A 12,323-nucleotide genomic window follows, 5' to 3' on the forward strand; every position below is an offset into this window, starting at 1 on the left:
GAGGGTAGAATGTACTCATCACTCTCACTCAGTGTTAAGCTCTGAGGGTAGCTTGTACTCATCATTCTCACTCAGCGTTAAGCTCTGGGGGTAGCATGTACTCATCATTCTCACGTTGCTTGGTAACAGTTAAATATATCTGTGTATGTGTGCGTGTGTGTGTGTGTGTGTGTGTGTGCGTGTGTGTGTGTGTGCGTGCGTGCGTGCGTGCGTGCGTGTGTGTGTGCCTGTCTCTCTGTCTGTTTATCCACCCAGTTCTAGTTAACAGACTTACAGTAAAGGCCTGAGGGAGAGTTCATCTAATGGGTGTGTCTCCACCCCCCCCCCCTCCCTCTCCTTGTTCCCTCTCCTTGTTCCCTCTCCTTCTCACAGCAGCCAATTGGGCCTCTATGTTTCTATGTCTTCAATGGGGTTAGCATGAGAGCAGCTGTCTCACAGATCCACACTATACACATACTACACACATACTACACACACACTACACACACACTACACACACACTACACACACACTACACACACACACACACACACTACACACACACACACTACACACACACACTACGCACACACTACGCACACACTACACACATACTACACACTGCACACACACACTACACACACACTACACACACACTAAACACATACTACACACTACACACACACTACACACATACTACACACACACACTACACACACACACACTACACACACACACTACACACACACACACTACACACTACACAGACACTACACACACACACTACACACACACTACACACACACACACTACACACACACTACACACACACACTACACACACACACTACACACATACTACACACTACACACACACTACACACACACTACACACACACACTACACACACACTACACACACACACTACACACACACACACACACTACACACATACTACACACACACTACACACACACTACACACACACTACACACACACACTACACACATACTACACACATACTACACACACACTACACACACACTACACACACACACACACTACACACATACTACACACATACTACACACACACTACACACATACTACACACTACACACACACTACACACATACTACACACATACTACACACACGTGCATACGAAGGAGGAAGGGAAGGTAACGGTTAAAGTTTAAGCCATCAGTGAACCTACACTAAACAACATACTTGCAATGCAAGAATTACACACTTCTGACACAGGACTCTGAATGGCAAAGACACACACACACACACACACACACCCTGACAGTCACCTGCGAGTGACTCCAAACTGATATGGGTGTTAACCTGCGATTAAACTCAGCTACCTGTCTGTCAGCTTTTTGTGGTTACTGAGAGAGGGGGGAAGAGGGAGGAAGAGGGAGGGGCTGAATGTGTGTGGAAGAATACAGAAAGGCAGGTAGAGAGACTTGGAAGAGAGGGAGGTAGAGAGACTTGGAAGAGAGGGAGGTAGAGAGACTTGGAAGAGAGGGAGGTAGAGAGACTTGAAAGAGAGGGAGGTAGAGAGACTTGGAAGAGAGGGAGGTAGAGAGACTTGGAAGAGAGGGAGGTAGAGAGACTTGAAAGAGAGGGAGGTAGAGAGAGGTGGAAGAGAGGGAGGTAGAGAGGGGGGGAGAGAGGGAGGTAGAGAGAGGGGGGAGAGAGGGGGAGAGGGGGAGTGAGGGAGGTAGAGAGAGCTGGGGAGAGAGGGGGAAGAGAGAGGGGGAGAGAGGGAGGTAGAGAGAGGGGGAGAGAGGGAGGTAGAGAGAGGGGGAGAGAGGGAGGTAGAGAGAGGGGGGAGAGAGGGAGGTAGAGAGAGGGAGGTAGAGAGAGGAGGAGAGAGGGGGAAGAGAGATGGGGAGAGAGGGAGGTAGAGAATGGGGAAGAGAGAGGGAGGTAGCGAGAGGGGGAAGAGAGGGGGAAGAGAGATGGGGAAGAGAGAGGGGAAGAGAAAGGGAGGTAGAGAGAGGGGGAATAGAGAGGGGGAAGAGAGAGGGAGGTAGAGAGAGGGGGAAGAGAGAGGGGGAGAGAGGGAGGTAGAGAGATGGGGAAGAGAGAGGGGAAGAGAGAGGGAGGTAGAGAGAGGGGGAAGAGAGAGGGGAAGAGAGAGGGAGGTAGAGAGAGGGGGAAGAGAGATTTGGAAGAGAAATCTCTCTCTCTCTCTCCCCCCACTTCCTCTCTCTCTCTTTGTTTCTCTGCTGCTGATATTGACTGGGTTTGCAGGTGGTTGTAAAATACACTGGAATGTTCTGTCATGGATATGTGTGAGTGACAATAGAATGTGGTTATGATGACGAAATGTGGTTATGATCGAAAATCTAAATGTCTGATTGACAGGCGGATTCTTTTCTGGTTCACTAGTTGATTCCATCTTGCTGTGAGAATGCAGAGGTCATGTCTAGAGTGAGATGTGTGGATTTATGAGGTCCACAGAGTATTGTGTGCGAATACTTAACACTGCAAGTATGCAAAATGTGGATTTACAGTAGCACAGTAAAAAGCTAGCCTGGCGACTCATACTGAATTTAATTCCACTCTCTATCTATCATCAGTAGTAGTAGCCAGGCACCCTACCGCCATATGTCGACTAATATGCAAATTGTGTACAACACCAAGGTGCGAGTGTGTTACGTCTGTTTCTCTCTGTGGTGCTGTGTGTCATGTGTCATACTGTATGTGTTAACCTTGTCAGCGGGCCAATCCACTCAGAGCTTGTGACCTTGAGGCTGTACTTAAAGGAAGCACAGGGAGAGTGAAGAAAAAGCCAGAGGGGGAAGAGGAGAGGAATGAGAGCCTCACACTGTAATCTCACATGTAAAGACTGGCTGGTGCTGCAGAAAGACAGCCAGATGATTTGAAGAGATTGTACGGGGGGGAAACTTATTTCACCCTGCAGCATCCTGCAGCGCGGCGTGTGTGTGTGTGTGTGTGTGTGTGTGTGTGTGTGTGTGTGTGTGTGTGTGTGTGTGTGTGTGTGTGTGTGTGTGTGTGTGTGTGTGTGTGTGTGTGTGTGTGTGTGTGTGTGTGTGTGTGTGTGTGTGTGTGTGTGTGTCTCTCTGCAGGGCTCGACATTATTAATATTCTAATCTATTTTTCATTTAGGCATACATAAATAGAAAAAGCCTACATGTCAAAGTGCAGGTGATATGCATATTGGCTATAACAACATGTCCAAACCGATGCTGACATGAGGGAGACGCCAGGAAATGTAGCCAAACTTTAACTTTAGACTTTTAATCACATAAATATAGGCTAAATGCCAGTCATGTTTGAAAAATATAATTAAGGATAATTAGCATTACCGCCTAAAGGCTTGATTCTGTCGACATACTCGAAGCACGGTTCGTTCAGATGAAATGGTCACCGGAGAGTGAAGGACAGGGCCTGTTGCGCACCGCACATCACCAACCTTGAATCTGGAGCGGAGACGTCAACATTTTGAAACTATTTATTTAACCATAAATTTAATTGTTTAAAACCTGGTTGTTTTATGTCATTTTATACAGCAAATCAACTTTATTTTATTGTCCAGCTGCCGAAGGCATAATCCTAGTCATATTAGTAACCAATGCTAGTTGTTGCATCTTTAGATCTCCCCTCTTAGTATCTAACAGATCTTTTCATCTCCGCTCGCACGTTTAGAGAATGAGAATGTTGTTTTCCTGCTAATTACATTTTGGAACGTGGCCTACAGCCATTGTTGAGTTTACAATATGAAGAAATAAAACTTTATGAACATTTTTAAACTAAACGGTCTGATCTGTTGCATCAGCCTCATTGCTTTTTTAAATGTTTTAATTTGCAGCGGTTGTATGAGTGTGTTTTGAACCGTAGACTTATTTTTATGTCCCTGTGATGCCCTTCATTTTGAGCACTGGAGGGAATCATTTTAGAAAGACATAAAAAGTTTTGTAATGTTGCAATATTTTATAGGCTACCAAGGGTGGCAAATTATCCACCAAGAGAGCCTTAAAGGGGCAGTGTTGTATTTTGAGACAGGTGACAAGTGACTTGAGCTTTTGGACAGGTGAAATATCATTCCAAGTTAATGTCATGCCCTGCTGTTTGTCTAACTGTGTGTGTGTGTGTGTGTGTGTAAGTGTGTCCTGCGTTGCACCTGGCCCAGTCAGGTCAGACTGACCAAAAAGCAATTATCAGTGTTTTTCTGCCCAGACCTCCTACACTCTTCTTTCTGTGCTGAGAGAGAAAGAGACCGAACCGGCGGGAGGTTGGGAGAATGTCAGCCTGACATTGCTGGAGCAGTTGAAAGCCATCTCACCACTAGAGCCACTGCAACTGTACCCATGTAACCTAACGCTCCAAATAGAACGATCGCTCCACCGTGCTGTCACTATTCCCCACAGGCCAATTCTTGACTTGTATTTTTATTTTTTTGCAGACACTCTTAACCTTACATTAGTGCATTCATCTTAAGATAGCTGAGAGAGCAACATATTGCATCAAGTACATTTTCCCTCAACAAAGTAGTTATCAGCAAAGTCATTGCTGGTAGGAAAAGACACTCTTTAAAGGGGTAGGGTTTCAGACGTTTTGGGAATATGGGCAAGGATTCCACTGTCCTGACATTAGGGGGAGGCTTGTTCCACCATTGGGGTGCCAGGACAGAGAATGGCTTTGACTGGGCTGAAATATGTCGGAACTCATTTTGGGTGGCAGTACCCTTTATATAGGTTCCGGAACTCTGAAATATTTGTACGTCTATTCTATGAGAGGTTACGGAACTCTGAAATATTTGTATGTCTATTCTATGAGAGGTTCCGGAACTCTGAAATATTTGTACGTCTATTCTATGAGAGGTTCCGGAACTCTGAAATATTTGTACGTAAAACGTAAAAGGTTTATGTTTCTGTCTCCATGTGATCTGGTAAATATATCCAATGCAAAAAACATTACATTTAAATGGTATTAAATTAATTTACATATATTTCCGTTAATTCCCATATTTTCCCCTTAATTACCATATATTCCCGTTAATTCCCACAGAAAGTTTCCACCTCTGAATATTCCCCAAAATGTGCAACCCTAACTGGAACTAAGGGACCTAGCCCGAACTATGAAAAACAGCCCCAGACCATTATTCCTACTCCATCAAACTTTACCGTTGGCACTATGCATTGGGGCAGGTAGCGTTCTCCTGGCATCCTCCAATCCCCAGATTCATCTGTCGGACTGCCAGATGGCTGCTTCCAGAAGCAGTTTGGAACTCGGTAGTGAGTGTTTACAACTAAGGACATATGATTTTTTACTCGCTACGCGCTTCAGCACTCGACGATCCTTTTCTTTGAGCTTGTGTGGCCTACCACTTTGCGGCTGAGCCGTTGTTGCTCCTAGACGTTTGCACTTCACGATAACAGCACTTACAGTAGTCCGATGCAGCTCTAGCAGGGCAGAAATGTGAAGAACTGACTTGTTGGAAAGGTGGCATTCTATGACGGTGCCACGTTGAAAGTTACTGAGCTCTTTTGTGAGGCCATTAATCTGCCATTGTTTTCTATGGAGATTGAATGGCTGTGGGCATTGATTTTATACACTTATTTGAAGGGGTGTCCATATACTTTTGTAAATATAGTGTATGTGTTATAAAAGCCAATCTAACGACTTGTTAGGCTATATTGCAAGTAGACTAGTATCTAAATGTTCCCCCGAATCCCCTCTTCCCTAATTAGCTTACTAACTTACAATATACAGGCTAAATATTATGCTTAACTGGCTGCAGTAGGCTACATGATCTGTGTTAGTGTGTGTGAGTGTATCTTTCTCTGTTTTCTTCCTACCTCGACTGGACCACTGTCCTCTGCAGCACTCAGACCAGAAGAACCAGAACCTTTAGCAAATAAAGGTTCAGACATTTAGCAGCTTGGTATGTCGGCCGGCCGTTTCCCACTGGTCAGCCAATATAGATTATTATGACAAAAGAGAAATTGCGGAAAAGTTATTTTTTTTTAAACAGACGGCCGCATTTTTTAAATAATAAAATAATAAAAAATGGTTCGCTTTTTTGTTGTGGATTTTGACCAGCCCACCCCAATAAACGATGGCCCTTCTGGCCAATCCACCCATGACTGTGAGGGGATTTAGCCAGTGGTTGAAAGGGGAATTGGGCTTCCTGGGAAAATGCTGTTGGAGGTTGCAACAGTAACCAAGGGGGCAGGGCTAGCAAAGGGTCAATTGCCACTCCTTGTTGCACACAACAAGCTTCCAGGGGATTAATGGCTGATTTTAAGATGAAATTGTCAACCCTGTTACTCTTTGGGGAACTTAATAGGCACTTATTATAGTCTTTTTTTTTTTACCCTCTTGAGATGGGAAAATGTGTTTTTTATTAAGTTGAACATGTGCTCTTTATGACAGAATGTTAAACTACAATTCTCAAAAGGATCCGAATATCCCGATTTACGTTGACGTGACAGACAAAAATAAAATAAGTTTCAACTTCTACCCTTTCTATCATTTCTCTACCTTCCTCTTCGCCCCCCTCATTCCTTTTCTCCCTCCCTTCATATCTCCCCCCCACTCTCTCTCTCTCTCTCTCTCTCTCTCTCTCTCTCTCTCTCTCTCTCTCTCTCTCTCTCTCTCTCTCTCTCTCTCTCTCTCTCTCTCTCTCCTTATCCCTCTTGCTCTTCTCTTCTTCTCCCTTCTTTTGAAGCACGCTCATGTTTCCCTTTCGTGCCGTTGTTTTCTTTCTCTGTCTCCGGGAAGCCAGACAGAGTGGATGGTTTCATCAGTCTTTCAGGCTTCAGGTTTCTGGGTGCTGAAGTGATAGATGACTCTCTCATTCTATCTCCCTCTCTTTCCCCGTTCCTGGGTGTAGAGTTATCTCTCTCTCACTCTCTCTTTTCCTCCTCTCACAGTGCTCAGGGAGGAGCTGAGGAGTGTGTGTGTCGAACTCCAGAGGATCAGGACGGAGAGAGAGAACGTGGAGCAGAAACTCATGTAAGTAGATATGCCATGAAGACGTACTTGCATGCGAGGCGTTTACACACACACACGCAGACAAATACATCATGAACACATGCAAACAGCCAAATAAACAGCCAAATAAACACCCCCTCCTGTGCGACAGTTGGAATATGGAATGTGCTGTGGTGGAATAGAGCAGGTCAGAGTCAGCCTTGGATTTACAGTTCCTGTCTCCCAACCAATCACAGCAATGTCATAGGATTCAGGAAACACATTTTCTGCATAACAGACCAACTAAACTGCTTTCGCAACAGCTAATGGGGATCCTAATAAAATACCAAACACCACATGACATCACCCAGACACGTACAAACACTGTGACATTACACATGTCCTCAGTCTGGGGTTACACAAAGCAACTCTCACACAATTTGAGTTACAGTTGCAAGTGACATCAAATCAAATTGTATTTGTCACATGCTTACTTTACAAGCCCTTAACCAACAATGCTTTAAGAGGTTTTTAAGAAAATGTAAAAAGTGTTCATTAAAAAATAAATAAGTAAAAAATAAAATAAAAAGTTTAAACGTTATTTTGCTGTTACACGAAGCAACCCAAACGCAATTGAAATCGCATGCAACAGCCAATCAAAGTGAAGCTGCTTGTTTGAGAATTCTAAAATCACCCCATATCATCTGCTGCATTACATCGTGGTTTCACAAATTATTTGTTTATCCAACTGTTTGTTTATTGTAGCAAGGATATAGAAGAAATATAGCCTGTACAATTTAGCTAGCTAGCCAAAATGACATTGCAAACACCAGCAACACCAACAAGCTAACCAAGCTAGCAACAAACTAAGCTAGCTAGCATAGTTCATCGTGGACAATTTCAGTTGAAATTGGTTATGGAGAGGTTTGAGTTCCCTTTCAAAATGAAATGTATTGACAGCTAAACCGTGTATAATAATTTGCATATGTCTCCTGTTGTGCTAGTCACTGTTCTGTCATTGCTGATCGCGGGTTGTGCTGGGCAGCACTGACCGCTGTGTTGACATGACAACGGGGTCGATATTCTGAACCTTCAAATGGATCATGTGACAAAAGTGTTTGTTTTGATTGGCTGTTGCTTGCAACTAGTTGCACAAAGTTGCAAAGTTTCAACTGGATCTAACCAAGTTGCAGATGAGTTGCTGATTGGTTGCAGTGTGTTTCACTAAGCAATCAATAAGCAACTCAAATTGCGTGCCAGTTGCGTCATGTAACGGCAGCTTTAGAGTTATACCAGTCATGATGGGTTGGACCAGCCAGGCACAATACTTCAGACACTTCAAACTCTCTGCCTCTCTCATGCCTCCTGTGTGTCTCAACCAGCAGCTGTCTCTCTGTGTCTCAACCAGCAACTGTCTCTCTGTGTCTCAACCAGACCAGCAGCTGTCTCTCTGTGTCTCAACCAGACCAGCAGCTGTCTCTCTGTGTCTCAACCAGACTAGCAGCTGTCCCTCTGTGTCTCAACCAGCAGCTGTCCCTCTGTGTCTCAACCAGACCAGCAGCTGTCTCTCTGTGTCTCAACCAGACCAGCAGCTGTCTCTCTGTGTCTCAACCAGACCAGCAGCTGTCTCTCTATGTCTCAACCAGCAGCTGTCCCTCTGTGTCTCAACCAGACCAGCAGCTGTCTCTCTGTGTCTCAACCAGACTAGCAGCTGTCCCTCTGTGTCTCAACCAGCAGCTGTCCCTCTGTGTCTCAACCAGACCAGCAGCTGTCTCTCTGTGTCTCAACCAGACCAGCAGCTGTCTCTCTGTGTCTCAACCAGACCAGCAGCTGTCTCTCTGTGTCTCAACCAGACCAGCAGCTGTCTCTCTGTGTCTCAACCAGACCAGCAGCTGTCCCTCTGTGTCTCAACCAGACCAGCAGCTGTCTCTCTGTGTCTCAACCACCAGCTGTCTCTCTGTGTCTCGACCAGCTGTCTCTCTGTGTCTCAACCAGACCACCAGCTGTCTCTCTGTGTCTCAACCAGCAACTGTCTCTCTGTGTCTCAACCAGACCAGCAGCTGTCTCTCTGTGTCTCAACCAGCAGCTGTCTCTCTGTGTCTCGACCAGACCAGCAGCTGTCCCTGTGTGTCTCAACCAGCTGTCTCTCTGTGTCTCAACCAGACCACCAGCTGTCTCTCTGTGTCTCGACCAGACCAGCAGCTGTCTCTCTGTGTCTCGACCAGACCAGCAGCTGTCCCTGTGTGTCTCAACCAGCTGTCTCTCTGTGTCTCAACCAGACCAGCAGCTGTCTCTCTGTGTCTCAACCAGACCAGCAGCTGTCTCTCTGTATCTCGACCAGCTGTCTCTCTGTGTCTCAACCAGACCAGCAGCTGTCCCTCTGTGTGTCGACCAGACCAGCAGCTGTCTCTCTGTGTCTCAACCAGACCAGCAGCTGTCTCTCTGTGTCTCAACCAGACCAGGAGCTGTCTCTCTGTGTCTCGACCAGACCAGCAGCTGTCCCTCTGTGTCTCAACCAGCAGCTGTCTCTCTGTGTCTCGACCAGACCAGCAGCTGTCTCTCTGTGTCTCAACCAGACCAGCAGCTGTCTCTCTGTATCTCAACCAGACCAGCAGCTGTCTCTCTGTGTGTCGACCAGACCAGGAGCTGTCTCTCTGTGTGTCGACTAGACCAGCAGCTGTCTCTCTGGACTTTGGTCTGTCCTGCTGTATAGGATCCTTTCTATCCTTTTAACCTTATTCTCTCTTTGTGCGTTTTCCTTTCTTTGCGCCACCTATTCCTCCTCTCCTTCTCCAGCATCTGCTCTCCCTCGCTGTCTTCATTCTGATTGCTTCCTCTCTTTCTTCACTCCATCACCTCTTGATTTTCTCCATCCTCCTCTCTGGAGGGAATATAAAGGAACACAGCAGCCAGTGTAAAGTCACACAGAGTTTCTGTGTTCCTGTTTAGATTCCGTGGAAGTGTGGTGTTGTGGGTTCAGAATAGTGTTCTGAATCAGGGAGTGTGTGTGTGGGCTGATAGCTCTGTTGGTTAAACACTCTATCCATCTCCTTCAGTCATGTCTCTGCTATCATAATAACTATCCATCTCCTTCAGTCATGTCTCTGCTATTATAATAACTAACCATCTCCTTCATTAATGTCTCTGCTATCATAATAACTAACCATCTCCTTCAGTCATGTCTCTGCTATCATAATAACTATCCATCTCCTTCAGTCATGTCTCTGCTATCATAATAACTATCCATCTCCTTCATTAATGTCTCTGCTATCATAATAACTATCCATCTCCTTCATTAATGTCTCTGCTATCATAATAACTAACCATCTCCTTCAGTCATGTCTCTGCTATCATAATAACTATCCATCTCCTTCATTAATGTCTCTGCTATCATAATAACTAACCATCTCCTTCAGTCATGTCTCTGCTATCATAATAACTATCCATCTCCTTCATTAATGTATCTGCTATCATAATAACTAACCATCTCCTTCAGTCATGTCTCTGCTATCATAATAACTATCCATCTCCTTCATTAATGTATCTGCTATCATAATAACTATCCATCTCCTTCATTAATGTCTCTGCTATCATAATAACTATCCATCTCCTTCATTAATGTATCTGCTATCATAATAACTAACCATCTCCTTCATTAATGTCTCTGCTATCATAATAACTAACCATCTCCTTCAGTCATGTCTCTGCTATTATAATAACTATCCATCTCCTTCAGTCATGTCTCTGCTATCATAATAACTATCCATCTCCTTCAGTCATGTCTCTGCTATTATAATAACTATCCATCTCCTTCATTAATGTCTCTGCTATTATAATAACTATCCATCTCCTTCAGTCATGTCTCTGCTATTATAATAACTATCCATCTCCTTCAGTCATGTCTCTGCTATTATAATAACTAACCATCTCCTTCAGTCATGTCTCTGCTATCATAATAACTATCCATCTCCTTCAGTCATGTCTCTGCTATCATAATAACTATCCATCTCCTTCATTAATGTCTCTGCTATTATAATAACTATCCATCTCCTTCAGTCATGTCTCTGCTATTATAATAACTATCCATCTCCTTCAGTCATGTCTCTGCTATTATAATAACTAACCATCTCCTTCAGTCATGTCTCTGCTATTATAATAAATATCCAACTCCTTAATTAATGTCTCTGCTATCATAGTAACTATCCATCTCCTTCAGTCATGTCTCTGCTATCATAATAACTATCCATCTCCTTCAGTCATGTCTCTGCTATTATAATAACTAACCATCTCCTTAAGTCATGTCTCTGCTATTATAATAAATATCCAACTCCTTAATTAATGTCTCTGCTATCATAGTAACTATCCATCTCCTTCAGTCATGTCTCTGCTATCATAATAACTAACCATCTCCTTCAGTCATGTCTCTGCTATCATAATAACTATCCATCTCCTTCAGTCATGTCTCTGCTATCATAATAACTATCCATCTCCTTCAGTCATGTCTCTGCTATCATGATCACTATCCATCTCCTTCATTAATGTCTCTGCTATCATAATAACTATCCATCTCCTTCGTTAATGTCTCTGCTATCATAGTAACTATCCATCTCCTTCAGTCATGTCTCTGCTATCATAATAACTATCCATCTCCTTCATTAATGTCTCTGCTATCATAGTAACTATCCATCTCCTTCAGTCATGTCTCTGCTATCATAGTAACTATCCATCTCCTTCAGTCATGTCTCTGCTATCATGATCACTATCCATCTCCTTCATTAATGTCTCTGCTATCATAATAACTATCCAACTCCTTCAGTCATGTCTCTGCTATCATAATAACTAACCATCTCCTTCAGTCATGTCTACATTATCATAATTACTATAAAATATGCCATTTATCCTGCTTCAGTCATGTCTCCACTATCATAATTACTTTAAAATACACCATTTATCCTGCTTCAGTCATGTCTAGACTATCATAATTACTATAAAATACACCATTTATCCTGCTTCAGTCATGTGTCTGCTATCATAAATACTATAAAATACACAATTTATCCTTCCTTAGTGATGTGTCTTGTCCTAAAGGGAGGTCCCGCCACACCAGAGACACACACACACATGCACGCACACAACTAATGAACTATCATGGTCTAAACACATCAAGACAGTCGTGAAGAGGGCACAATTAAACCTTTCCCCCTCAGGAGACTGAAAATATTTGCCATGGGTTCCCAGATCCTCAAAAAGTTATACTGCTGCACCATCGAGGGCATCCTGAGCAGTTGCATCACCGCCTGGTATGGCAATTGCTCGCCATATGACCGTAAGGCACTACAGAGGGTAGTGTGTACGGCCCAGTACATCGCTGAGGCCAAGCTTCCTGCCATTCA

General features: G+C 44.0%; 1 protein-coding gene across 1 annotated transcript in view; it reads left to right on the forward strand.

The window, feature by feature from the left end:
- Nucleotides 1–12,323, forward strand: part of LOC129822442 (trichohyalin-like) — a 216,881-nt gene that overhangs the window by 97,213 nt on the left and 107,345 nt on the right. The window contains exon 6 of the mRNA XM_055880726.1: nucleotides 6,891–6,972. Coding sequence (XP_055736701.1) covers nucleotides 6,891–6,972 — 82 coding nt within the window. The remainder of the gene's footprint in view (nucleotides 1–6,890; nucleotides 6,973–12,323) is intronic.

The sequence above is a fragment of the Salvelinus fontinalis genome, chromosome 24 (genome assembly GCF_029448725.1).
Source record: "Salvelinus fontinalis isolate EN_2023a chromosome 24, ASM2944872v1, whole genome shotgun sequence".
Lineage (NCBI taxonomy): Eukaryota > Metazoa > Chordata > Actinopteri > Salmoniformes > Salmonidae > Salvelinus > Salvelinus fontinalis.